The sequence below is a fragment of the Acanthochromis polyacanthus genome, chromosome 16 (assembly GCF_021347895.1).
Source record: "Acanthochromis polyacanthus isolate Apoly-LR-REF ecotype Palm Island chromosome 16, KAUST_Apoly_ChrSc, whole genome shotgun sequence".
Lineage (NCBI taxonomy): Eukaryota > Metazoa > Chordata > Actinopteri > Pomacentridae > Acanthochromis > Acanthochromis polyacanthus.
In genome coordinates this window covers 23,339,171-23,365,905 of record NC_067128.1, presented here as the reverse complement: position 1 = coordinate 23,365,905, position 26,735 = coordinate 23,339,171, and the positions used below count along the sequence as shown (strand labels likewise).

Here is a 26,735-nt window from a genome sequence, read left to right as displayed (position 1 = left end):
CAAAATATTGATATACAATAGCTCCATAGACCTCGGACATTGTTCCAAAGTTATTTAAAACTGCTGAAAAACACACCACCTTGATACAGAGCATGGGTACAGTCATTTGTTTTAAGATCATATATCCAAAATAGTGAATGGTGGTGGTGATGTGCCTGTGACAAAAGGAAGAAACATAGTTTTCACACACGAAAACATGTCCTCTTTTGATGTGGAATCTAAGTCCCAAATCATTGGCCAGAGTCTAAGACTTGATCGTGTTCAAATGCTCAAAAAGCTTCTTTAAAGATCTTTAAAAAAAAATAAAAAATCACCAGGATTCAGCATTTAGAGGCAGCAGGATTTATTGACAGAAAATCCAGCAGTAGTTCTTAGAAGTGATTTGCACCCCTAAGAAAAACAGGAGATACTGAGCTATGCATCGTATTTTATGCTGACAGAGTTGGCCATTTTTTCCACGCTAATTGGGTGTATTATTGGAGAGTTTTGACACCATTATCATTATACTTTTCTACATTTAGTCATCAGATATTGACATCAGGTTATCATGTTTCACCATTAGGTCACACCCTACAGAGGTCATTATCATTAGGTCATGTTTTATAAAGAACATGCCCAGATATGTTCAGACTCTGCCTCAGCTCCTCTGCACATTTTATCCCGATTATTTTGAGACAGATTTCATTACGTATTATGTTTCTTATAGATCTCTTTTAAAAGTTAGATTGCCTTAAGTTTACACAATTATGTTTTGCGTACTCCACATATCATTTTCTAAAACACGTGATTTGTCTTGACACCAAAAATACATGTTTGACTTTACGATCTTCCAGCTGTGTACAGTGGGTACGGAAAGTATTCAGACCCCTTGAAATTTTTCACTCTCCGTGTCATTGCAGCCATTTGCGAAAATCAAAAAAGTTCATTTTATTTCTCATTAATGTACACTCAGCACCCCATCTTGACAGAAAAAAACAGAAATGTAGAAATTTTTGCAAATTTATTAAAAAAGAAAAACTGAAATATCACATGGTCATAAGTATTCAGACCCTTTGCAGCGACATTCATATTTCACTCACATGCTGTCCATTTCTTCTGATCCTCCTCGAGATGGTTCTGCTTCTTTATTGGAGTCCAGCGGCGTTTACTTAAATTGATTGGACTTGATTAGGAAAGGCACACACCTGTCTATATAAGACCTTACAGCTCACAGTGCATGTCAGAGCAAATGAGAATCATGAGGTCGAAGGAACTGCCCAAGGAGCTCAGAGACAGAATTGTGGCAAGGCACAGATCTGGCCAAGGTTACAAAAGAATTTCTGCAGCACTCAAGGTTCCTAGGAGCACAGTGGCCTCCATAATCCTCAAATGGAAGAAGTTTTGGGACGACCACAACTCTTCCTAGACCTGGCCGTCCAGCTAAACTGAGCAATCGTGGGAGAAGAGCCTTGGTAAGAGAGGTAAAGAAGAACCCAAAGATCACTGTGGCTGAGCTCCAGAGATGCAGTCGGGAGATAGGAGAAAGTTCCACAAAGTCAACTATCACTGCAGCTCTCCACCAGTCGCGGCTTTATGGCAGAGTGGCCCGACGGAAGCCTCTCTTCAGTGCAAGACGCATGAAAGCCCACATAGAGTTTGCCAAAAAACACATGAAGGACTCCCAGACTATGAGAAATAAGATTCTCTGGTCTGATGAGACCAAGATTGAACTTTATGGTGTTAATTCTAAGCCGTATGTGTGGAGAAAACCAGGCACTGCTCATCACCTGCCCAATACGATCCCTACAGTGAAACATGGTGGTGGGAACATCATGTTGTGGGGGTGTTTTTCAGCTGCAGGTACAGGACGACTGGTTGCAATTGAAGGAAGGATGAATGCGGCCAAGTACAGAGATATCCTGGAGGAAAACCTCTTCCACAGTGCTCGGGACCTCAGACTGGGCCGAAGATTCACCTTTCAACAGGATAATGACCCTAAGCACACAGCTAAAATAACAAAGGAGTGGCTTTAGAACAACTCTGTGACCGTTCTTGACTGCCCCAGCCAGAGCCCTGACCTAGAACCAATTGAGCATCTCTGGAGAGACCTCAAAATGGCTGTCCACCACCGTTCACCATCCAACCTGACAGAACTGGAGAGGATCTGCATGGAAGAATGGCAGAGGATCCCCAAATCCAGGTGTGAAAAACTTGTGTCATTCCCAAGAAGACTCATGGCTGTACTAGCTGAAAAGGGTGCTTCTACTCAATACTGAGCACAGGGTCTGAATACTTATGACCATGTGTTATTTCAGTTTTTCTTTTTTAATAAATTTGCAAAAATTTCTACATTTCTGTTTATTTCTGTCAAGATGGGGTGCTGAGTGTACATTAATGAGAAATAAAATGAACTTTTTTGATTTTTGCAAATGGCTGCAATGACACAGAGAGTGAAAAATTTCAAGGGGTCTGAATACTTTCCATACCCACTGTATGTCCACCACAGACACACAATACCATCAAAACATCAGTGATTATTAGAATTTAAACTTTTTTGCATTTTATACACATCTTAACTCTATTCTTCAGTTTAATAGCATTTGCCATAATTACATCATCTTTAATTTTAGTATATTGCACCCAAAAAATATTACACTACACTTTCAGAGAAATTCTAAAAATGTTCAACATACACATTTCCTGGACGTTTGATCACATCTTAAAACCAGTCGCAATCGTCTTGAGTGGTGTAGTGACAGTTCTCCTGCAGAATAACATTGGGGAACTGATTGCATGCAGGTGAACAGTCACTAAAATGGATAATTTAGCGAAAGTACTAAGCAGGCCTGCCTTACTGCACAATCCAAAACCTCAGCAAAACTTGCCATTTTCAGCATCAAGGTTGCTGCTTGGAAGTTGTTTCCTGTAGCAAAGGGAATTTTGAGAAACATAACACACAGACAGTGAAAGAGGAGGAGAAAGCTGCTGGAAACAACAGATTTATACCTGGAGCCTACATCCAGTGAGTCAAACTATATTACCTTCAGTAATAGCTTTTTATCAGGCTTCTGATAGGCCAACGGGGTGTTACAGATATAATGCCATCTGTTGGATTGGCTCTTGACAGCGCTTCAATTGTGTTTTTGCATGTTTATGTAAACATTTATTTCACATTTAAAAATATTTATTTGAATGTGTAAATAGTAACAATAGGACTAGAAGCCAGCATTCAATTCTTTGCACCCTGAAACAGAAGCAACTAATAAAACTCATCAAATTATTTTCCTTCTTAAATTTACAACCAAGTTTTTCCTTACTGAAAATGTTTTTCCTCAAAAAATGAGAAGACAATGAAGTGTTGATCAAAGGAACAGCTGAAAGTCTGTGGTAGTGTAGTATACATTATGCTGCTTAAAAACTTGTGTGCATGCATTAGATACAAGCAAAACAAAGAGTCATTCCTGCCGGAGTATGGTCAAAACCTGTTAATGGTAACTGAAAGCAAAATCACATCAGCTACAGAGCTTGCATGCCAGATTCATCTCCAGAACAACTTTGCAAGTATACTGACAGTCAATAGAAACTTTGAGGTAGAAATGTACGCAGAATTCTACTTGTAGGGGGGTTGTAATTATTCATTGTGGATTTACTGATGATCTAGTGCCCTGGTAGTTACGATAATGATGAGTTGTCATTTTGTCATGATTCATTGCACATGGGTTGGTCACTTTGCAAAAGTGAACCAAATACACATCAAGCAATACTCAATTTGAGAATGGGTTTTGAAGGCCTATATAAAGGCCCAAAAAAGGCCACCATTGTTAGTCCAGTGAACAGCATCATGCCACGTCTATCACATGAACGTCTCCGGGCACTGGGTATGGTGGAGGCCGGTTTGAGCTACAGTGATGTAGCCAGGCGTATGGGCTGTTCCCAACCCACAATCAGAAGCCTGGTCCAAAGCATGCGCCGACGGATTGCTGCCTGCATCGAAGCAAATGGAGGCCATACTCGGTATTGACTGTTGTGACTTTGTGTTTGGCAGGTGCCGTTTTCTTTTGTGAAATTCTTTATTTTGAAATCATTCTTGAAACTTTAGATTTTTTGTTTCTGTATGCCAATATACTAAACAAATGATTCATATGAAGAAAATCCAGTTTCGGGCTTCAAAATAAAAATTTTGTTGAAAAATATGGTCTCAAAGTTTGTAATGACTGTCAGTGTACAATATTCTGACGATGAACATGTGATAGGACTGAAAGCTATGAAGAAAGCTAGCAACAAGACTTTGAGCTGAACTTCTCGTTAATCAAACACTATTAGTAGTTACTGATAATTATTTCAATTCAGATACCATGATTTGAAGAGGGATGAAATGAGAATAGTTATCACAAACACATTTTATAATGACTTTAATATGGACTCGACAGTCCACTTTAGTAAAAGTAAAGCCAGTTACAATATCTAGAGACTGTGAAAGCAGACAAGCAGCTCTTTGACTCTTTGAACTCCCAGAGGTTATCAATTTAATCCATATACCTTAGGCACATAATTGACAGTCTATGAATTCTATCCAGATAGTTGACCACAGTAATTCAAAAAAATGAAAAGGTCACATGTTCATTCTGAAATAAGATGGACTGAAATGAAAATATAGTTGTCATATACCATTGCAATTTATTTCTCTAGGTTTTTAAATAAGAATTCATCAATCTTAAAATTCAATTCATCTTCATTCACAGTCGTATTACCGAAACCGAAAAAGAGAAAACAAGAAAGTTTCTGAATATGTATATATGCTCTCTTTCAGGTAGTGGAATTAGCAGCTGTAGATAAATGCACAACAGAGGGTTAACACAGAACAGATTGATGAGTAGTACAGTCACATGTACAAAGTAAAGAGCAAATGAAGAACAGCTTTTGCAGGATGTTCTGTCAGTGCAGTATGAAAAAAAAATATTTTGCTCAGTTTCCAATAACATTAGGAATCCTGATGTGCTCAAAACATCTATTAATAAAGAAATCTGTACCCAGAAGAAAAACATTACATTTAAAAATCTTGCTTTCATGGCATAAGTCAAGCTTCTGTCGGCAGATTTAGGAGAGATGTGCAGTACTACCTCCTCTTGGCAGCTGGCCTGGTGCCCTTGCTGCTGCTGCCTGCCTTGCTAGAGCCCTTAGAGCCAGAGAAGAGCTTGGTCATGAGCTCAGAGACATCTGGAAGCTCAGGGTTGGGATTCAACATGTTCATGGATTGTTCCATTTCCTAAAAAAATAAAACAAATAAAAGCAGTGTTTAAGAAAAAAAACAGCTGAAGGAGGAGAAATGAAAGCTGAGGACCGACTGAATGAAAAATCTGACTGCAGTGATCTATTTCAGCTCTGATGAAATCACGCTTCAAGATAAAGCAGGGATGGGGTGAATGTAAAACAAAATTTTATTTTAGTAATAACATCGCAAAGCCCATTCTTTCAGAAACTTGTGCTACACAAAGCCACACAAATAAATCCTTATTAAATAAATCAAAATAGATGTGATGAAATTCAGACACACCACACAAAAGAATTAGCTATTATACCATGTCCAGTATTTTTGCAATAATACTTAACCCTTTTGCTTCAGTCAATTCCAGCCGTTTTCAGTACAAAAAAATCGCTAATACTCTATTTTTAAATTAAAAAAATTACGAAAAAAACAGGGAATATTGGACGCACATCGCGAGGTGCATTTCCTTGAAAACGACCGATTCGTGGATTTTATACCGACTTCAGGACATGTTTTGGACAAAATAGTTTACTGGCTTGTGTTGTCTGGATGTAAAAGGTTGGATTATGGCCGTTTTTTGTGGAATCTTTTTTTCTGTGTGTAATAATGAACCCGGAAATGTGAGTCGCGCTGTATGCGTTGAAGCCGTGTATAGAGAACGGATGGATGAATATTTGTTTTTGTCGGACAAATGTGTTTTTCTCACCCACTGTGGTAATCACATCTGAAAGTGGTTTATAACGGCGGATTCATGAGAATCTAAGCTTTCCATCGGCGTATAGTGTTTGTATAATCGGGTTTGCAGCCGTCGGACATTCTTGAAATTCCGATGCAAATTAGTAGGTGTACCGCCGGCGGTACACCTACAACGCACTGAAGCGTAAAGGGTTAAATGTATTAATTACCTTTCTCATCTCTGGGTCATTGGTGTTGACCACCTTGGGCAGCAAAACAATGATCAGCAGGGGCAGAACCATCATCATGACCTGCAGAAGAGCAAATACATGAAAAGTAAGCAAGTTCAAATAGAATTAAAGCTGCAAGCAGCGTTGAACGGGTCCTCGCATCCTTGCTGGTCGGCAACCCCAAGCATGTCCACCAGGCAATGCTGCGACAAAGTGTATTTAGGCCCATGGATGTAACGAGGGCTGGATTCTGAGCACTCAGGTCAAATTTCAGACAGATTGGAGTATGTACAGGCTATTTTTGCAGCACTTTCTGTTCATCCACCAGGTGGCGCTATCTTTGTTACTGTATATTGGTCTATGAAACTCATCCGGACTGGACTCTGATCAAACATGTAAAATTTGAGGCAGATTGCAGCATGTACAGGGGATTTACACAAGACGTCCTGCTTCATGGCGTAACATTAAAGTTCTGTTGGCCGCCATGGCCACGCCATTTGAGTTTTGTGGACAATTTTCACAAATACTCAACCTGAAGGTGTGTTTTAAATATTGTTCCAATTTGAAGTGTTTTGGAGTTATTGCCTGTGAGAAATGAATTTTTGAAAATGACCAAAAACACAAAAAATCTGACATTTAATTCATAATGGCCGACTTTGTGTTGGGTTTAGAGAATGACTCCAAGAGACTTTTTTGTTTGCACTGACGTGCTACATAGGCTTGCCAAATTTCATAGTCATAGGTCAAAGTCTCTGTGGAGGCCATTTTTAAAAATTCTGTAGAGGGCGCTATGACACATGCTGTGGATGTATTTTGGCCAATAAATGTGATCAGGACAGGACTGTGTTCAATCATGTGAGGTCTGAGGTAGATTGGAGCATGCAGAGGATAGTTAGGTAGCGCTTGATGTTTCATGGTGAACCATCAAAATTCTGGATGTCGCCATGTCTGGAAGAATCTTTTAATAACTTTTGATCAGGAGATTGTGTTGTATATCCTGGCAAAATTTCAGGTCTCAAGAAGTTAAACCCTCGGAGGAGTTCGCTCTCAAAAATAAAAAAAAAAAAAAAAATTTGTCCACTTAATTCAAAATGGCAGACTTTCTGTTGGATTTAGGGGATGGCTCCAAGAGGCTTTTTTGTGCGTACTGATGTGCTCTATATGTTTCCCAAATTTTGTGGATGTAGCTCAATCGTGCTGCAGGGGCTGTTTATTAAACATACTGCAGGGGGCGCTATAGCACATGCCCTGCAGAGATGCATACAGTCTTATTCCTTGAGACGACTGTGATGTGTGTGTACATTTTGGTGAGCTGTTGAGCATTCTAAGCCTGTCAAAAACTACTTCGTCACAAAAACGAGTTGCCACGGCAACAGCATTTTATCAAATGTCAAAATCTTCACACTGTGGTATTGGCAGGGTGTGATGAATCAGCTGACCAATTTTCAGAATGATATGACAAAGTTTGGAGCAATGGTGTGTGCAAATGTAATTTCTAAACTTGTTATCAATAGGTGGCGCTACGACTTTTCCTAAATTTTTGAGTGTGGATGTCCTCAGAGTGGGCCTGGTGTCCAGCACATGAAGTTTGGGGCAGATAGGATCAGGATTTGCTGAGATATAAACATTTTAGTCGTCATGGCGAGACATCAAAATTCGCCGCGCCTCCACAGACACGCCTTTTGATGACACATCAGCATTTTCACTGTGAATCATCATCAACATGTTGAGGTTTATGTCACCACATTTGAGGTGAATCTGTGCAAGAGGCAAAGAATAATACATCAAAGTGTAAAAAATGACATTTTCTGTTGCCAGCAGGTGGCGCTGTGACTGTGAACGTATTTCATCATATGAATGTGATCAGGGCAGGAATCTGATCATACATCTAAAGTTTCAAGAAGATTGGAGCATGTTCAGGGCATTTGCACTGCACTTGAAATTTCATGGTGAAGGATCAAAATTTCAGAGGGCGCCATGGACACGCCCTTTGACTTTTGAAAAAGATTTTAATAACTTTGGATCATTAAGGCCTCCTCTATGTACTGGTGAAATTTGAGGTGAATTGGAGTTTCCCCCTAGGAGGACTTCGCTCGAGAAAAAAAATGAAAAATGGGCAAAATATGACATTCAACGCAAAATAGCTCACTTCCTGTTGGGTTTGGAATATGGGTGTCACTGACTTTTGTGGTCAGCCTGATGTGCTGCATATGTGTACCAAATTTGGTAGCTGTAGCTGAAACATGTTGCCCGTGGGAAAGTGTAGGGGGCGCTATGGAGCCATTTGTCCACACACCTCCACATGCCCTAAAAAGTATGAAATTTTTCGCCAGCTCTGATGTGTGCAAATTTTCATGACTTTTCGAGCATGTTCAGGCCCTGAAAAATGCAGTTGTTTTGGCAGGATAATAATAACGAAAAACCCTAAGGTTACAATAGGGTCCTACGGCACCGTTGGTGCCTTGGACAGTCGGTGCCCTTGCACAGTCGGTGCCCTTGCACGGCCTGTCCTCGGCACCTCGGTGCTCGGACCCTAATAATAACAAAGAAAAAACCCTAAGGTTCCAATAGGGTCCTACGGCACCGTTGGTGCCTTGGACAGTCGGTGCCCTTGCACCGCCTGTCCTCGGCACCTCGGTGCTCGGACCCTAACGAGATGAGCCCTCAGTAGAGGGCAGAACCACGCCCTCTGCTGGCGAAAATCCTGTCCTCCCTATACAACTGATGCAATATGTATCAATTTTGATCATCGTACATATCTCCCTCCCTACCTGATCTGCTGACCTGAACTCCACAACTGAGCAGGGGACCTTAGACTGATCTTATGTGCCAAGTTTGATTATCCTGACTTCAGCGGTTGCAGAGATATCGGACCAAACATAGCCATATACATACATATGTACTTACCCAGCCAGATACCGCACCGAATGCAACAACCCCGCCGACGTACCCGTCGGGCGTGGTTAATTAACTCATCTTTGACTAAGCATCAACTAGCATCATCCACATTATGGGTGGCATGGGTCAGTGGGTGGAGTGGCCGTCTTGTAACTGGAAGGTTGCCGGTTCGATCCTCGGCCCGCTGAGCTCATGTTGAGGTGTCCCTGAGCAAGACACCAAACCCCTAATTGCTTCTTATGGGTCGTGGTTAGCGCCTTGCATGCAGGGCTTAAAGTGAGAAAAAATCCTGAGCCTGAACTTCTAAGATCCAATTTATAGTGTCAATAAACATATTTAAATGTGTTTTAAAACTCACTAAAACACAAGATATACACACGTGGACAAAATTGTTGGTACCCCTCAGTTAAAGAAGGAAAAACCCACAATTCTCACTGAAATCACTTGAAACTCACAAAAGTAACAATAAATAAAAAATTATTGAAAATTAAATAATCAAAATCAGCCATCACTTTTGAATTGTTGATTAACATAATTATTTAAAAAAACAAACTAATGAAATAGGGCTGGACAAAAATGATGGTACCCATAACTTAATATTTTGTTGCACAACCTTTTGAGGCAATCACTGCAATTAAACGATTTCTGTATTTGTCAATGAGCGTTCTGCAGCTGTCAACAGGTATTTTGGCCCACTCCTCATGAGCAAACAGCTCCAGTTGTCTCAGGTTTGATGGGTGTCTTCTCCAAATGGCATGTTTCAGCTCCTTTCACATATGTTCAATAGGATTCAGATCTGGGCTCATAGAAGGCCACTTTAGAATAGTCCAACGCTTTTCTCTCAGCCATTCTTGGGTGTTTTTGGCTGTGTGTTTTGGATCGTTGTCCTGTTGGAAGACCCATGACCTGCGACTGAGACCAAGCTTTCTGACACTAGGCAGCACATTTCTCTCCAGAATGCCTTGATAGTCTTCAGATTTCATCGTACCTTGCACACTTTCAAGACACCCTGTGCCAGATGCAGCAAAGCAGCCCCAAAACATTACTGAGCCTCCTCCATGTTTCACCGTAGGGACAGTGTTCTTTTCTTTGTATGCTTGGTTTTTGAGTCTATGAACATAGAGTTGATGTGCCTTACCAAACAGCTCCAGTTTGGTCTCATCTGTCCAAAGGACATTCTCCCAGAAGCTTTGTGGCTTGTCAACATGCATTTTTGCAAATTCCAGTCTGGCTTTTTTATGAGTTTTTTTCAGCAGTGGTGTCCTCCTTGGTCGTCTCCCATGAAGTCCACTTTGGCTCAAACAACGACGAATGGTGCGATCTGACACTGATGTACCTTGGCCTTGGAGTTCACCTTTAATTTCTTTGGAGGTTGCTCTGGGCTCTTTGGATACAATTCCAACGATCCGTCTCTTCAATTTGTCATCAATTTTCCTCTTGCGGCCACGTCCAGGGAGGTTGGGTATTGTCCCGTGGGTCTTGAACTTCTGAATAATATGAGCCACTGTTGTCACAGGAACTTCAAGCTGTTTAGAGATGGTCTTATAGCCTTTACCTTTAAGATGTTTGTCTATAATTTTTTTTCGGATGTCCTGGGACAATTCTCTCCTTCGCTTTCTGTTGTCCATGTTCAGTGTGGTACACACCTTTTCACCAAACAGCAGGGTGACTACTTGTCTCCCTTTAAATAGGCAGACTGACTGATTATGAGTTTGGAAACACCTGTGATGTCAATTAAATGATACACCTGAGTTAATCATGTCACTCTGGTCAAATAGTTTTCAATCTTTTATAGAGGTACCATCATTTTTGTCCAGGCCTGTTTCATTAGTTTGTTTTTTTTTAATAATTATGTTAATCAACAATTCAAATGTAATGGCTGTTTTTGATTATTTAATTTTCAATAATTTTTTATTTATTGTTACTTTTGGGAGTTTCAAGTGATTTCAGTGAGAATTGTTGGTTTTTCCTTCTTTAACTGAGGGGTACCAACAATTTTGTCCACGTGTGTATGAGATTCTAGTAATTCAGCGCAAATATGAGGTCATCTGGTGGAAATAATGCCCATTATGATCCCACTATTTTATTGTTGCTCAAATGTAAAACCTTACTTGGCCAAAACTCAAGGCATTTTAGAAAGTGCCCCAAGTCAGATTTTTTTTTTGTGTTGAAGTTTCAATACCACATCACTATAATTGCAAAGATTTATTTTAGTGTAAAGGGGAAAAAATCATGAAAATCAAGTACATGTATTATTAATAACTTTTAATAATTTTTATCTCTTCAGTAGATCTAACAAGAACTCAAAACAACACCAACCACAACAAAACCGCTACTTTACAATGCTGCTTTCCTTCATAAGGCACAATTTTTACTTACAACATTATCTCAAGTGTCAGTCTCAAGAGAATATTAAGTGCTTGGAGAATACTGTTTGAAAAAGTCATTTCTTTTTTCTTTTTTGCTTTGTTTGTGAATTTTCTGAACATTTTCTTTTTAACAAGTTGTTCAAAATGTTGTTTGTTGAAATAAATTGCAAAACACAGACAACAGAATTAACTTGTTTAATATTCTCTGGAACACTACAAGAGAATAAACTGTCATATGTCACTTGCTATACCAACTTTGTATTTAAGCAGGTAATAAAAGTACTAGTATTAACTCTTAAATGCAATTTTAGTTATTGCCTCACAATATAAGATACCTCTGAATAAGTTGATCATGATGCCGACTCTCTCAAACTCTGTAACTAGCAAAGAAATTCGGGCCTTCCTGATCTGGTTTATCTGGGTCCTGGCGACAATGGACTGCTCATGCTGAAGAACTTCTACTCTGGCCTTTTCCTCTGGAGTCAGCCCATTTCTCACGAAGATCTGATTAAGAAGCCCTCTGTAGCACATAACCACACATACGCATGTTAGTAACTGCTCATTTGATACACCTCAATAATCTGTGTGATTAGTTTAAATCATTTGATTTTCAATTTGAACTGACACACATTTTGTTTGTTTTTGGTAAGGGAAAAAAATGTATTCACTGTATAATTTGTTCAGTTGGCTTTCAATTTAAATGTTTCTATTTTTTATCTATATTTTGGGAAGAAAAAACGGTGAAAAGCAGGCTAAGAACATTCTTATTTAACTATCTATCCATTATTCATTTCACACAACCCATACGTTCGTTCTGTTCTTACTAATAATATTTGCTTAAGATTGGAGATTTTTTGTTTGTGGCTAGACATCATTCGGATGCATAAGGTCACAAAATGTGCTGAGACCTATTTAACTCATTACAAACATCCTATATGTCCTCAAATAAAAAAGGTTAATATCACCTAAGCTACATTCAGTTTGTGCATATTTAACTAAACAGATGTTCTGAGGAGAATAATGGGACAAATCCATATGGCTTGATCTTTGATTTTTTTTCTTTTCAAAATAAAATCCAGCAAACTAAATAGCCGTTTCCTTTTGCCGTTGTAAAACACATAGAAAATGTTTAAAGATTAAGAAATCAAACAAAATCAACAACTTCTGTTTTTGTTACTTTTTTAATTCAATACCTAAGCCCATTTGTTTTTATTTTGAGGCGAAACCATGGGGGCTGTGGGGCGTGCACGCGCATCGCCACTGAGGCGTGTATTCCTGCAGTTCTCCATGGCACGCACTTAGGCCAATGGAGCGAGTCAACACACCGCGGCTCAGGGATCGCGGCAGCAGCTGCTCTCTTTGTTAATCAGCAGAGACACATCCTCGCTCCTCTGTCACACAAAGTCTGAGCAAACTTTAGTATCTGCGTCTTTGGGCTAAACACAAGCTCCAACGCTATTGACCAGTGATCAGCTGCTCGATTCTTCACCGCACCACTCACAGATTGGAGCTCTGTGCGCTCTGGAGAGACCAGGCAGCCACAGGGCTGGGACATATGTGGAATGGGTATACAGTCCAAGCAGAAATAAAATAAATAATATGCAATATATATCAATGTGTTTCCAGTAATTCTCTTTAAATATAATTACAAAAAACACCAACAAATATTGCAAATTTGGATTTTGTTTGTGGGATACTGTTATTTCTTATCAGTGGCTCAGCAGCACTGACGATGCCGAACCAAGAGGGCGCAGCATATCGTGCGCCCAGCAGTCGATGTGCACTCACAGTTAGAAAACTGTAATTGGATAAAAGTTCTATCAGAAAGTCGCATGCCTGGACAGAAGGTGTATATTTTTTAATGTAGGATTTGGAGTTTGATTGATTAAAGCGGAGCAACTGAATGCACAATGACGCACATGCTTGGAGCCTTTGGGATGGAGATGGATGAAATTTTTTAAATGGTACACTTCCATGCGCCGGAAAACTTGATGCCCTGTGCATGGCAGCTTCCGCCATCAGTGTGTGAATGTGTGAATGGGTGAATGTGACGTATCATGTAAAGCGCTTTGCATAAAAGCGCTACATAAATACAACCATTTACCATTTTTACCATTTACATCTTTCTAACCTACTGACAACATTCGCACGGTTCATATATATTCACAAATATCCCTATATTTTCCTACCATTGGGTTCATAAGGAAGTCTGTCCATCCCCAGGTTTCTCTCTTCATGAAGTAGCTGTGGGGGCCGCTAGCTCTAATCTGAAGAGGGTACGGCTGGCGAATTACCTCTGATGTCTTGATGTAGTTGACAAGGCGCGCCCTGTGAAATGACACACTGTTTTAGTAGTTAAAGTTGTTTTTTAAACATACACAAAACATGTGTATGCATTTTTTTTGGGTTCCCTACTACTGTGAGACCTTACCTCATTTTCCCCTTGGTTGTGATATCAACACGCACTGCTTCAAATCTATAGGTGGGGGTAACAACCTCGACAACATAAGATCCTGAAGGGACATCATTCACAGCAAAACTCCCATCAGTTCTGCAACAAAGATGTGATATTTTGGTCAAGGCTGCACATAGCTGCAACTTAATTTAATTGAATTACTTCTATAGTGCCAATTACAATTCAGATTGTCTCAAGACGCTTTACAGAACCCATATGCCCGAACCCCCATAGCAAGTCCTAAGGTGACAGTGGCAAGAAAAAACTCTCTTTTAACAGGAAGAAGCCTTGAGCAGAACCCGGCTCATATGGTGGGACCCATCTGCTGCTGGGCAGCTGGGTTGAGAGTCAGAAGAGGTAGACGGGGAGAGATGGGAGAAGAGGTGGGGTGGGGGACAAGGAAACGTATAACACACATTGGCATACATGCATGGTAAGGGTAACATAGATGATACATACAAAGTGATGGATATTGAATACAGAGTGACTAGGGATATACAGAACAAGTCAACATTGAAACCGATTCATAAGTTTACTGTTACATTGTATAGCTCTGGCATTAAATATACTGCATATATAGCTGGTAGTAAGATGCAAACAGTGTGGAGATGAGCATACGAAGTATTGTAAGGGCAATGCAGAGTAGATACAATGCATTTATTAGATACACATACAGGAGCTTAAGTCAATCCTTTCTAATACATATTTAACTGTGTGGACAATTGTTAGCTTGTAGTATGGATTGCTGCAGTGCTGTTGAACTTTACTGCAGTGGACTAAGAAATGAAGCTATCAGCAGTATCACAATTCCATTAAATTGTGCTAAGAAAAGCGTAAATAATGTACAAGTGACTGATTGTGTTTTTTTTAAGTTAATGGTTAAAGCACTGGCTGGGAAATGAGGTTCAGTCGAACTGCTGGACCAAAAAGTGACACTCTGCCAGGAACTGCTAAAGCTACAGTCACCTCCAAAAGTATTGGAACAGCAAGTTCAATTCCTTTGTTTTTGTTGTATACTGAAGACATTTGGGTTTCATATAAAAAGATGAGTATGACACAAAAGTTCAGAATTCCAGCTTTTATTTCGTGGTTTTTACATCAAGATGTGTTAAACAACCCAGGAAAGATTACCTTTTCTTTGAACCCACCCACTTTTCAAGTGAGCAAAAGTATTGGAACATGTGACTGATGGGTGTTTCTAGTTGCCCAGGTGTTGCCTTTTAGATCGATTGCAGAGACATTAAATAGTTCTTGTTTTTGGCTTTGGGTTTCACCTGTGAAAACTGCATTTTCTGTTAAGCAAACATGAAGACCAGAGAGCTGTCAATGGGAGAAAAGCAAACCATTTTGAAGCTGAGAAGAAGAGGGAAAATTGATCAGAGCTATTGCACAAACATTGGGCAAAGCCACTGCAACAATTTGGAATGTTCTGAAAAAGAAAGAAACTACTTGTGTACTGAGCAACAAACATCGAACAGGTCGGCCCAGTGTAACAACAGCAGTTGATGACAGAAACATTGTGAGAGCTGTGAAGAAAAACCCAAAAACAACAGTCACTGACATCACTGCCAACCTCCACAGAGAAGGGGTGAAAGTGTCACAATCCACTGTTCGAAGAAGTCTTCGAGAGAAGGAATATAGAGGCCATACCACAAGACGTAAACTACAGCCACAAATGTTTTGGAACAAAGTTTTATGGACTGATGAGACCAAGATTAACCTCTACCAAAGTGATGGAAAGGCCAAAGTATGGAGAAAGAAAGGATCTGCTTATGATCCAAAACATACAAGCTCATCTGTGAAACATAGTGGAGGCAGTGTCATGGCTTGGGCTTGCATGGTTGCTTCTGGAATAGGTTCACTAGTCTTTATTGATGATGTAACTCATGATGGTAGCAGAATGAAATCTGATGTCTACAAAACCATTTTGTATGGCAATTTACAGAAAAATGCATCCAAACTAATCGGGAAAAGCTTCATCATGCAAAGAGACAATGACCCAAAGCACACTGCCAACACAACAAAGGACTTCATCAGGGGAAAAATGTGGAAGGTCTTGGACTGGCCAAGTCAATCACCAGACCTTAACCCAACAGAACATGCATTTTAACTCCTGAAGAGGAGACTGAAGGGAGAAACCTCCAGAAACAAGAACTGAAAGAGGCTGCAGTAAAGGCCTGGAACAGCATTTTAATGAAAAATGCAACTGCCTGGTGAAGTCAATGGGTCGCAGGCTCGATGCAGTTATTGCAAGTAAGGGTTATGCCACCAAATATTAAATGTTATACCATGGTCTGGGTGAATCCTCGATTCTGATTGGCTGTTGGGCGTTGATTAATTTTGTATATTCTGCACGGTTAGGAAAGTAGTTCCGATCAAATACCCTAATTGTTAAAAATCTATGCGCATGTTGGTTACTTTGGCAACGCGTCTAAACGATAACGGTGAGACAGCAAGATACAACCATCGATTTACTAATAAAACCACTACAGACAACAAGCAAAACATGGATGATTTTAAAGTTTCATTTAACCTTCTTGGTGAGTTTGACAATTTTGATGATTGGGATGCAGCGGAGGAGAAAGAGAGAGAGAAGATGCAGAAGCAGAAACGACATAAGGAGGTGACACCCGATGAACTGAACAGTTTAGAGGATGAGAAGGACGAACTAAACACAAAAAAATCAACGAAATGGGCTGTTAAAACATTTAGAGATTTCCTGGTACAGAAGAATATGGACCTTAACTTTGAGAGCTACACTCCTACGAGTCTCAATAGTGCCATGCGAGAGTTTTACGCGTCTGTCCTTTCAACGAGGGACGGGTGCAAATACAGTGTTGCCAGCATGAATGCTTTGAGAAGCGGCATTAATCGCCACTTACCACATGTTAACATCATCAGTGACCCTGAATTTAAGAGTAGTAATGCCATATTTAAGGCCATAGTGAAGCGCTACAGGAAAGGTGGAAACGACACTAGCTCCCACCATCCGCGGATTTCTGAGTCGGATCTTGAGAAGATCAGAACCTCACCTGCCATGTTTCCTGATATGCCCCTAGGACTGGTCAGAAAAGTATGATTTGACATCCAACTGCGTTTTGCTCGGCGGGGCAGGGAGGGGAACCGTGAGCTGACAAGGTCATCCTTCATCCTCCAGAGTGACGCGGACGGAGTTGAATTCGTCAGCCTGGCGCACAATCCGGAGACGAAAAATCATAAAGATCCGAGCGATCCAAAGAAGCAAAACCTCCGAGGCTTCATGTTTGCACGACCCGGGGATCCACTGTGCCCAGTCAATAGCTTCAAAAAGTATCTTTCTAAATGTCCTCCGGATGCAAAGGCATTTTATCTGCACCCAAAGCGCAACATCACCACGGCCTCGGATGTGTGGTACTCCAAGGAGCCCATGGGTGTCAACACTCTGGGAAACATGCTACAAAGCATCAGTAAAGAGGTCTGTGTAGCTTGCAATATAATAATATTATTAATATAATTAGGCTTATTATTATTGCTTCCTGGCTGTGTATTTATTTGTACACTATACTAACCATTGCCTCCGGAGCACGGCTGTGGGCAGACTATCAGATGCTGGGTTGGAAACGCGTCAGATTATGTCTGTTACGGGTCATCGAAGCGAGAGTAGCTTGCAGGCTTACTGGGCTCCATCCATCCAGGAGAGACGACAGTGGTGCAACATTTTATCCGCGCACAACGTCCCAACCATGGTCCCAAGCAGCGCTCAGCAAATCCGTCCTTCAAACGCCACGATGGACATGCCAGTATCAATGTCCAATTTCACAATTAACGGGAATGTTTCATTCAATTTTAAATAATTTGTTGCCTTTATTTTATTGTCTCATTCTTAATAATTTATTGCTCGATTTTTAAATAATTTGTTGCCTTTATTTTTATTGTCTCATTCTTAATAATTTATTGCTTGATATTTAAATATTTTGTTGCCTTTATTTTTATTGTCTCATTCGTAATAATTTATTGCTTGATATTTAAATGATTTGTTTCCTTTATTTTGTATTCTCATTCTTAATAATTTATTGCTCGCTATAGTTTGTTTCGTTTATTTTTTGATAGTCTCATTCTTAATATCTTGCTTGACATTTAGATGTTTCCTTTCTGTTTTTGCTGGTTTGATTTTTAATTATTTATTGCTTAATATTTAAAAAGTTTGTTGCCTTACTTGTTTGATCTTGCTTGATAAAGGAAATGTGTGTTAAATAATTATTTTGCTTCCAATACAATGGAATTACAAAACTAGCCTATCTGTGTTGGATTCTTTGAAACAAAAATCCACATCATCCTCAAGCGGGAAGCGGTTTTTCCTGCGTGTTGGGTACAGGAGAGATCAAAATAGCAAGGTAAATGAGGCTTCAAAATCCCGCCTCTTTTGCTGTCTTCATTCATTGGGAGGTGAGTGCTAATTCAGAAGCACATAGCAAGAATTGGAAAAACAGCTTTAGGCACTTTAGTACCGAGAGAAATGGTTACCATCAACAAAAGACATAAAAATAGTCCTTCTTGAGCAAAACGAATGATTATAACAGCAAAAATAGCATTAGTGTGTTGCCAATTTGTTTAATATTTATATTTGTTAATGTAAACTGCCCTCCGCTGCGCGTCGGGCGGTTTACTACCTCCGCGTCATGCAAATAAATCGTATAACCGCACGTCTGGTCGGGCATTATTCCTTACTTATTCACTTTAAGTTAATCTAATAATGTCTGTTCCAATACTTTTGCTCACTTGAAAAGTGGGTGGGTTCAAAGAAAAGGTAACCTTTCCTGGGTTGTTTAACACATCTTGATGTAAAAACCACAAAAGAAAGCTGGAATTCTGAACTTTTGTGTCATGTTCATCTTTTTTTATGAAACCCAAATGTCTTCAATATACAACAAAAACAAAGGAATTGAACTTGCTGTTCCAGTACTTTTGGAGGTGACTGTATACTGCCCCGTTTACAACTACATCTGCTTTTAAGTGGATGAAATGGTCACAATGTGCAAATACAAAAACCTTTATGTCTGTGGCAACAGCAGAGATATTTTAGGTTTCTTGTGACCAAAACAACTGTGTCCAAAAAAGGTTTAAAGTTTATAATATAATCACACACTTTTACAGTATAGGCAATAATGTAGAATTATGTCTGATGTTTACGCTGGAGCGCGGAACACGGACGAACGTCGTCCGTGTTCCGCGCTCCGGTCAGAAGGGAATTTCTGTTGCATTGCGCGCTCACTTCTACTTTTGATGACGTATCGTGCTCAGACGACTCGTCGATGCGTCATTAGGTGCAGCCCTATTTTCCACTTTAATTTTGAGTATAACTCCAAATCCAGACCTCCATGGGTTGATACATTTGATTTTCATTGATAATTTTTGTGTGATTTTGTTGTCAGCACATTCAACTATGGAAAGAACAAAGTATTTAATAGAAATATTTCATTCATTCAGATCTACAATGTGTTACTTTAGTGTTCTCTTTATTTTTTTTGAGCAGTGTAGAATTCACGCCGGTGTCGTGCCAAAGTAGTTACCCCTGATAGAAAGTATATCCCTTGCTGCGGGAGTGCGCATGCATTCGGAAGGGTGGAGTTATAATCCTGTGTTTAGATATCAGCGTAGCTTATTAATAAAACAAAACTTGGATTGTTACGATCATGCTTTGAATGTCAAAAATGTTGGTAATGTAGCACATGACATTTCTGTCTAAATAAATGCTTTTGCTATGCATGCTGTGTTGCCCAGTTAATAGTATCCATCACGATGCCTAACAATGTCTTTTCCTTCTCCTTTTTGTAATAAAGTGCAATGTTGCAAGGCGATCGCCTTGCTAACTAAACGTAGGCTCAATACCCTCTGGATGGGAACTAGATTCAAACACGGTGTAATTCAATCTTTAGATCAATCTGTCCAACTTCTGATACAGTAAAATCAACACCACTGTGCAGTGTTTCCCCTCCCATATAATCAGCGAGGCGGCCCGCCTCGTCGGTATGGGAATGGCTAGTGTGATGTCACGGACCACTTCCGTGTCCTACGCCGCGGCGCACCGAATGAAAACACAATGGCAGTAGTGAAAGAACCGGTCACCTTTTTCACTGTGACATCTTATTTTGCGGATTTTCCGAAGTCTGTAAAGCGAGGTCTTAACTCTTACAACTCAAACAGAGTTGTAAATGTTAGTGTGCTGGCAGGTGGTTTTAAAGGGAAAGTGCAGGCGTCAATGAAAAGGAAAACGTACAGTGTTGAGGTGAGTAGCTAAGTAGCGTAAGCTAACAAACACAGGATGTCAGAAATAAAGCTAGCTTTATCATCTGTGTGAGGTTAAATGTCATTTACTTGGCTTTTTTAGAGTTGTTGTGTTAGATTAGAAAACTATACTCTAAAGATTCCCAGCAGCACACTCTCACGCTAACTTGTGCGGGGAGCACATGGCTAATTTGCATATGTAAATAACTACGCATCTCTTTACACTAATCATGAATCCATAACAGTTAAAATAATCTTAGCCAAACATTTTTAGCAAGTCAGTCCAAGTATTGGACTCAATTAAATCCAAGTCACATAGACCCATATCCTAGTCAAGTCGAGTATTTTGGGCAGATTGGTCAAGCAAGTCCAAGTCCCCAAAACTGGGACAAAAGTCTCCCTCGGCAGACTTTAGTCTTATAAATTAAAAGTATAAACTTACTATCAGAGACTTTAATCTCGACCACTTTTAGTTTCTTTTGTAATGTGGCCCAAACACTCCTCGTAACACAAAAGATAACATGATTCAAGCGGCTAATACTAGCTAGCACAGGTTAGCTCCCAGCGCTAAATGTATTTTCTAAGATTAGAAATCCGACTTGCCTTATCAGTGTCAGCCATCTTCTCTTCTCCTTTTCGTCCAGAGGAAAGCGGTAGAAAGATACTGTTTTATTTACATCATTTCTATTGTTGCAACACGGGACACAACATAGCACCATTATATCGTTGGTTTGGTAGGACACGGAAGTGACGTTTTTGGACACGATGACGCAGTTACTAGCCATCCCCATAGGCCACCGCCTCATTAAAATTCTGCCGACATTGCCGCCTCACTGGTCCACGGCAAAAAAAAAAAAAAAAAGTGCAGTGCAAAACCCGCCGGACCGACGAGACCGTCAGCGGGGGTGTGCGTGGCTGCGGCGGAGAAGGCCCCATAGTATATATTATCCCCCCCCCATCAACAACTTTCAGCTGAAAGTGACCCCACCACCTCACAGCCATTTCAACCCAGGGGAAACACTGCTGTGAGCATTTTATCACACTGCCAGACTCAATTCCACCAGGGTATCTTATCTTCAGATATTGGTGTTTTTGTTTTGTTTTGTTTTTGTTTTTTAAATTCCCCCTCTGTTGATCATCAGAACTTCATAGCATTTATTCAGAAATTCTCAACACAGACAAATGACGATACAGGAGGATCTACCAGAACATGTTATGAGGGTGATACACATATACACATTATTTCAGACTCATTGTCTGCACCTGCCAGAAAATGTCTCCCACCTCTATATTACTCAGATGATGTACTAACATCATGTGGTTTATTCGGCAGATATTTGTGATCGTGCTCAGCAAAACTTGTGAATTAGAACTAGTTTCATTAATCACAGCTAAAGTTATAGGGGGATACAAATTATTTAAGCCTCATTGTCTGCACCTGCCAGAAAATGTATCCCCCTCTATAGGATAATGAACACGTGAACACACAGGTACATGTGAGCACGTGATTTCTTCAATAAATTATGCAAATTACACAAGGTCAGCCTTCGCAAAAACAAGAAGGAGACAAAGGTCAGCCTTCGGCATTTTGGAACAGGTCGAGTGTGGGCATCATGGTATCAGCAGCTTTGATTTTGTTCAAAAAAAGTTAGCGATGAATCCTACGAACTACAAACAAATTGTCGAATATAAAGTTAAAAATGAGTATCCTCCAAAGTTCACAAAGAGGGAAAAACTGTTACTTCGACAGAAGTCTCATCTTTAAGATATTGAAGGTAAGATCAATGATGTACACCTGTACATTGATAATGTACAGCTTCATGAAAGACATTTTTTAAAACCTGGATTCTATGTCTTTCAGATACAGTGTGATGTTTGTTTGCAGTGGTTCCACCGAATGTGTGTGCAAGGCCCACCAGTAGAAGAGGACTTCGTTTGTATTACTTGTTAAAGTCCTGAGGTGGATGTACTGTATAGTGTCTAGAGTTGTAATTGTTAAATAGTTGGACCAATATGTTAGTTCCCTTTGTGATTTTTGTTATTTATCTTCAGCTGTACATACTTTTTTCCCTAAAAACAAATGGTAAGTGATTGTATTATTATTTATATAAGTTATTGGTAAGTTGAGTACTTTTAAGAGGCATTGTTGTTATAACTATAGTATTTAAGTATTAAACCTTTTTTCTGCAAAATGCATTTTTTATGTAACAATACGTACTTTTTAAAAAATTGTTTTATAAATTGAGCATTTTGTAAAACAAATTTTGCAATAAGAACAAATCAGGCTGAAATGTTGGTACATCATCTGAGTAATATAGAGGCGGGATACATTTTCTGGCAGGTGCAGACAATGAGGCTGAAATAATTTGTATCCCCCTATAACTTTAGCTGTAATTAATAAAACTAGTTGTAATTCACAAGTTTTGCTGAGCATGATCACAAATGTCTGCAGAATAAACCATGTGATGCTAGTACATCACCTGAGGAATATAGAGGGGGGATACATTTTCTGCCAGGCGCAGACTATTAGGCTGAATAAATTTGTATCCCCCTATAACTTTAGCTGTGATTAATGAATCAAACCTAATTCACAAGTGTGGTAGTGCATGATGAGAAATTTCTGCAGAATACACCACATTACCTGAGGAATATAGAGGGGGGATACATTTTCTGGAAGACACAGACAATCAGCCTAAAATAATGTGTATCCCCCTCATAACATGTTCTGGTATATCCTCCTGTATCGTCATTTGTGTTGAGAATTTCTGCATAAATGCTATGAAGTTCTGATGATCAACAGAGGGGGAATTAAAAAAAAAAATGCCAATATCTGAAGATAAGATACCCTGATGGAATTGAGTCTGGCAGTGTGATAAAATGCTCACAGTGGTGTTAATTTTACTGTATCAGAAGTTGGACAGATTGATCTAAAGATTGAATAGACCTTTTCGCAGTGACGTCAGAGTCTGGGACACGTGACCATACCTTCCTTAGCAACGCACGCCGCCATTTTAAGAGGGGGCAACAAAGTCATTAGCAACTGTGATTTGACCGCCGAAACCACGCGGTTTTGACCCGGAGAAAAACGTCTGGTGATTATTTCGGAAATCTTGAGCCAAAAGCCAAGCTACGGTATAAAGAAAAAATAGAACTGGTTGGTTTGCAGCCATGTCCGTACCAAATTGCACTGGGATCATGGGAAAACGACCCTACTACGTGTCCAGATCTTCAATGGCACTCCATTTACGAGTACCTTATCAACAGCCCAGGCATCCACACAATGGAGAAGATGAAGACTTATAAAAGCCTGGACTCATACGTTTTCTTTGAGGTATGCTTATATTTATACGTTTTTGTGCATACAGGTCAATGTCAGAATGATAAATGCCTTGTAAGATACGGCTACACCAGCTCCGCTATGCTAAGCTAATGTTAAGCTAACGAGGTGAGCCATTACACCTTTTAATTTCAAGTGGAAGTAGTGTATGTATATTAGTTAGATGTGCATTATCAAAACTAAGAGTCAGATACCTGTAAATGAGCTCTACCCACCCTAGGCCCAAGGGTATGAGGTGCTAACAATAATGAGGACAATGCTGCTGATTACAGCATAGTAGTTAGAAGAACGAAAGGAAGGAGAGAAGGTTTAAAAATAGCAGTGTGAGTAGAAAGACCCCTGACTTTTTGTGGGAAGCACAGCTAGCACTAGCCTAAGCTAAGTAGCTAGCCCTCAACATTTCAGATATTTATAGACATCATAAGCTGCAGTCAATTCCAGCCACTTTCAGTACAAAAAAAAAAAAAATCGCTAATATTCTATTTGTAAATAAAAATATGACGAGAAATACGGGGAATATTGGACGCGCATCGCGAGGTGCATTTCCTCGAAAACGACCTATTTGTGGATTATATACCGACTTCAAGATATGTTTTGGACAAAATATGTTACTGGCTTGTTTCGTCTGGATGTCCAAGGTTGGATTATGGCCGTTTTTTGTGGAATATTTTCATCTGTGTGTAATAATGAATCCGGAAATGTGAGTCGCGCTGTGTATGTTGAAGCCGGGTATAGAGAACGGATGGATGGATATTCGTTGTTTGTCGGACAAATGTGTTTATATCACCCGCTGTGGTAATCACATCTGAAAGTGGTTTATATCGGCGGATTCATGAGAATCTAAGCTTTCCATCGGCGTATAGTGTTTGTATAATCGCGTTTGCAGTTTCAGACATTTAGCAAATTCCTTATGCAGATTTCAAAGTGTACCGCGGGCGGGACACTGAAGCGCAACTGGTTAAGCTTATTAATTAATAATTTCAGAAAATCAGTTAAGGGGTAATAATTTCATGAAACACAACATACCATTGACGAAATGCTGACTGCAAACATAGGACCATTTTGACTGTGGGCTCCATGTGGTTCCATTATTGTTTATCCACCTCAATGCTGTGAGCCATAAACTCCTTTTCTGGCCCTTTTCAGTCGGAATCCTGTAAAAGGAAATGTTCTTGTTGCTCCATGACTGAGAACTACAGCCAAAAACAGCGCAGGTTTTGGGCATATCTGCTTTTGGTCGTTCGAATCGGGAGGGAAACGTGGGAAAGTAATGGTCGTCAAGGCAAAGCATACCCCTCTTAAAATGGCGGAATCGCGTTGCTAGGGCCGGTGACCGGAGGTGACGTTCGATGATGACGTTTCGGAAAAAGGTCTATTACAGCGCGTTTGAATCTAGTTCCCACCCAGAGGGTATTGAGCCTACGTTTAGTTAGCAGGGTGATCGCCTAGCAACATTACACTTTATTACAAAAAGGAGAAGGAAAAGACATTGTTAGGCAGCGTGATGGATACTATTAACTGGGCAACACGCCACTTATAGCAAAAGCATTTATTTAGACAGAAATGTCACGTGCTACATTACCAAACATGTTTGACCATTAAAGCATGGTCTTAACAATCCAAGTTTTGTTTTATTAATAAACTACGCTGATATCCAAACACAGGATTATAACTCCACCCTTCCAAATGCATGCGCGCTCCCGCGGCAAGGGATACACTTTCTATCGGGGGTAACTACTTTGGTACGACACCTGGAACCATGTTACATATTTTCCAAACATAAAGAATGATATTACTATGTAGCGTGCTACTTAACAATAAAACCTAAATGTATCTCAGTAAAACTAATACCATATGTCATAACTGACTGAGCAAAGCAAACACACAATAAATGTGTACGCCGTTCAGTGAAAAATAACTAACATGGACGCACTGCTGCTGTATTTCACTGTTCTTGGGGCTTCACCAAAAGATAGTCTCTCGTGGCAGCGGTTTGTTTTGGTTACATCTGCTACAGACCAACAAGGCCTGATGAGTTAATAATAAAAGCAACGACTAAGAGACATGTTGCAAGTGTTACGTCCAGAATAGTTGAGCTGTAAATTAGCTACAACAGTTCGGACCTGCCATCTTCCTACTGCAGATGCCGGGCGCTCATTAGCGGCAGAACTTCAGGTTTTAGCTATAAGCTAACAAGGGTAATGCTAACTTGATAGCTAACACGTTAGCTTGTTAGCGACTAAAGCTGTAGCTGTTTCTTACCTCAGAAACCCCACATATTCTTCTCCCTCTACCAGGACTCTGGCTGTGGATACCCAATCTTGCGTTTTAATCCCCGGAACTATTGCTCTTCCCTCGATTTTGAAACGATCTCCATTCGGCTGAGTCGATACACTTGCGCCAGGCCCGGTTTCCATGTCAGTGAAACACCACGTCACGACGAGCGCAACTTGAAGAAAAATCAGTTGCAGCGGTATTCTGTCCCTCTGCAACATACTGGTTAACTTGTAGTTAATGAACCAAAATGACCACTCACTGTTTGAGGATCAACATGTATTCAGGAACAGTTCGGGAGGACGAAGACTCGGCGCATCAGCTGTCTCTGCGGAACATGACGTCACCTTTAAGAAAAACTTTATTGTACAACCCGACAATGATGGTGCCTTTTGTACATTATGGTCAAAATATAAAGTTTTTTTTAATGCAGTACGTTTTGATTTAGTTTTGATTTGAATTAGAAACATCCACATAATATTTTTGCCATATAGAGTATACAGCAGAAGTGAGTCGTCTACGCATCTGTGCAATATTACGTAACTGTCAAGTGATTCAGCATCACTTTACAGTAATTGCATGAGTTTTGCAACAAAGTAAGAACACCTTTCATTACGAGATTTCAAATGTTAGATTTTTGGATGCTTCGTTTGTCCACCTTTGTTTTTGATGTCTAAATTGGCTTGGCGTAAAGGATGCAACTTGTCCAGGTCGTAATTTTCATTTAGCAAACACTTTTTTTAAATAAAAATTCTTGAGTGATTTTTGTAGTATGCTTCAAACTGTTTTCATGCTGTAAGTCCTTCCTTCTGCCAAGCCTCTGCAGACTGAAAGTAGCCGTGTTTGCCTGTATTTTGGGATATCCACGGACATTTAGGGTGTCATCTATAATGATCCAAAAATTGAAGGGAACACTTTAATCATTCATATACACTGTGTCATTTATTGAGTACAGAATAAGTTAAGAATGGACAGTGGAGACCAAAAT

At 39.9% G+C, this 26,735-nt stretch overlaps 1 protein-coding gene across 1 annotated transcript; it reads right to left on the bottom strand.

Moving 5' to 3' along the window:
• Window positions 1-326: 326 nt before the first annotated feature.
• Window positions 327-26,106, bottom strand: emc7b (ER membrane protein complex subunit 7b). The gene is made up of 5 exons (XM_022220302.2): window positions 25,736-26,106; window positions 13,849-13,968; window positions 13,607-13,745; window positions 6,151-6,231; window positions 327-5,245 (listed from the first exon to the last, which is right to left on the bottom strand). Exons 1-5 carry the CDS (start codon window positions 25,966-25,968, stop codon window positions 5,096-5,098), a joined length of 723 nt encoding a protein of 240 aa, XP_022075994.1. The 5' UTR covers window positions 25,969-26,106; the 3' UTR covers window positions 327-5,095.
• Window positions 26,107-26,735: the final 629 nt, after the last annotated feature.

Excerpts from the sequence above, each read along its gene's own strand:
- emc7b (XM_022220302.2), bottom strand. The coding sequence starts at position 25,968 with ATGTTGCAGAGGGACAGAATACCGCTGCAACTGATTTTTCTTCAAGTT. Across the intron at positions 13,746-13,848 it reads ACAACCAAGGGGAAAATGAG|GGCGCGCCTTGTCAACTACA; the intron begins GTAAGGTCTCAC and ends GTCATTTCACAG. Across the intron at positions 6,232-13,606 it reads ACTTCCTTATGAACCCAATG|GTCATGATGATGGTTCTGCC; the intron begins GTAGGAAAATAT and ends GCTCTTCTGCAG.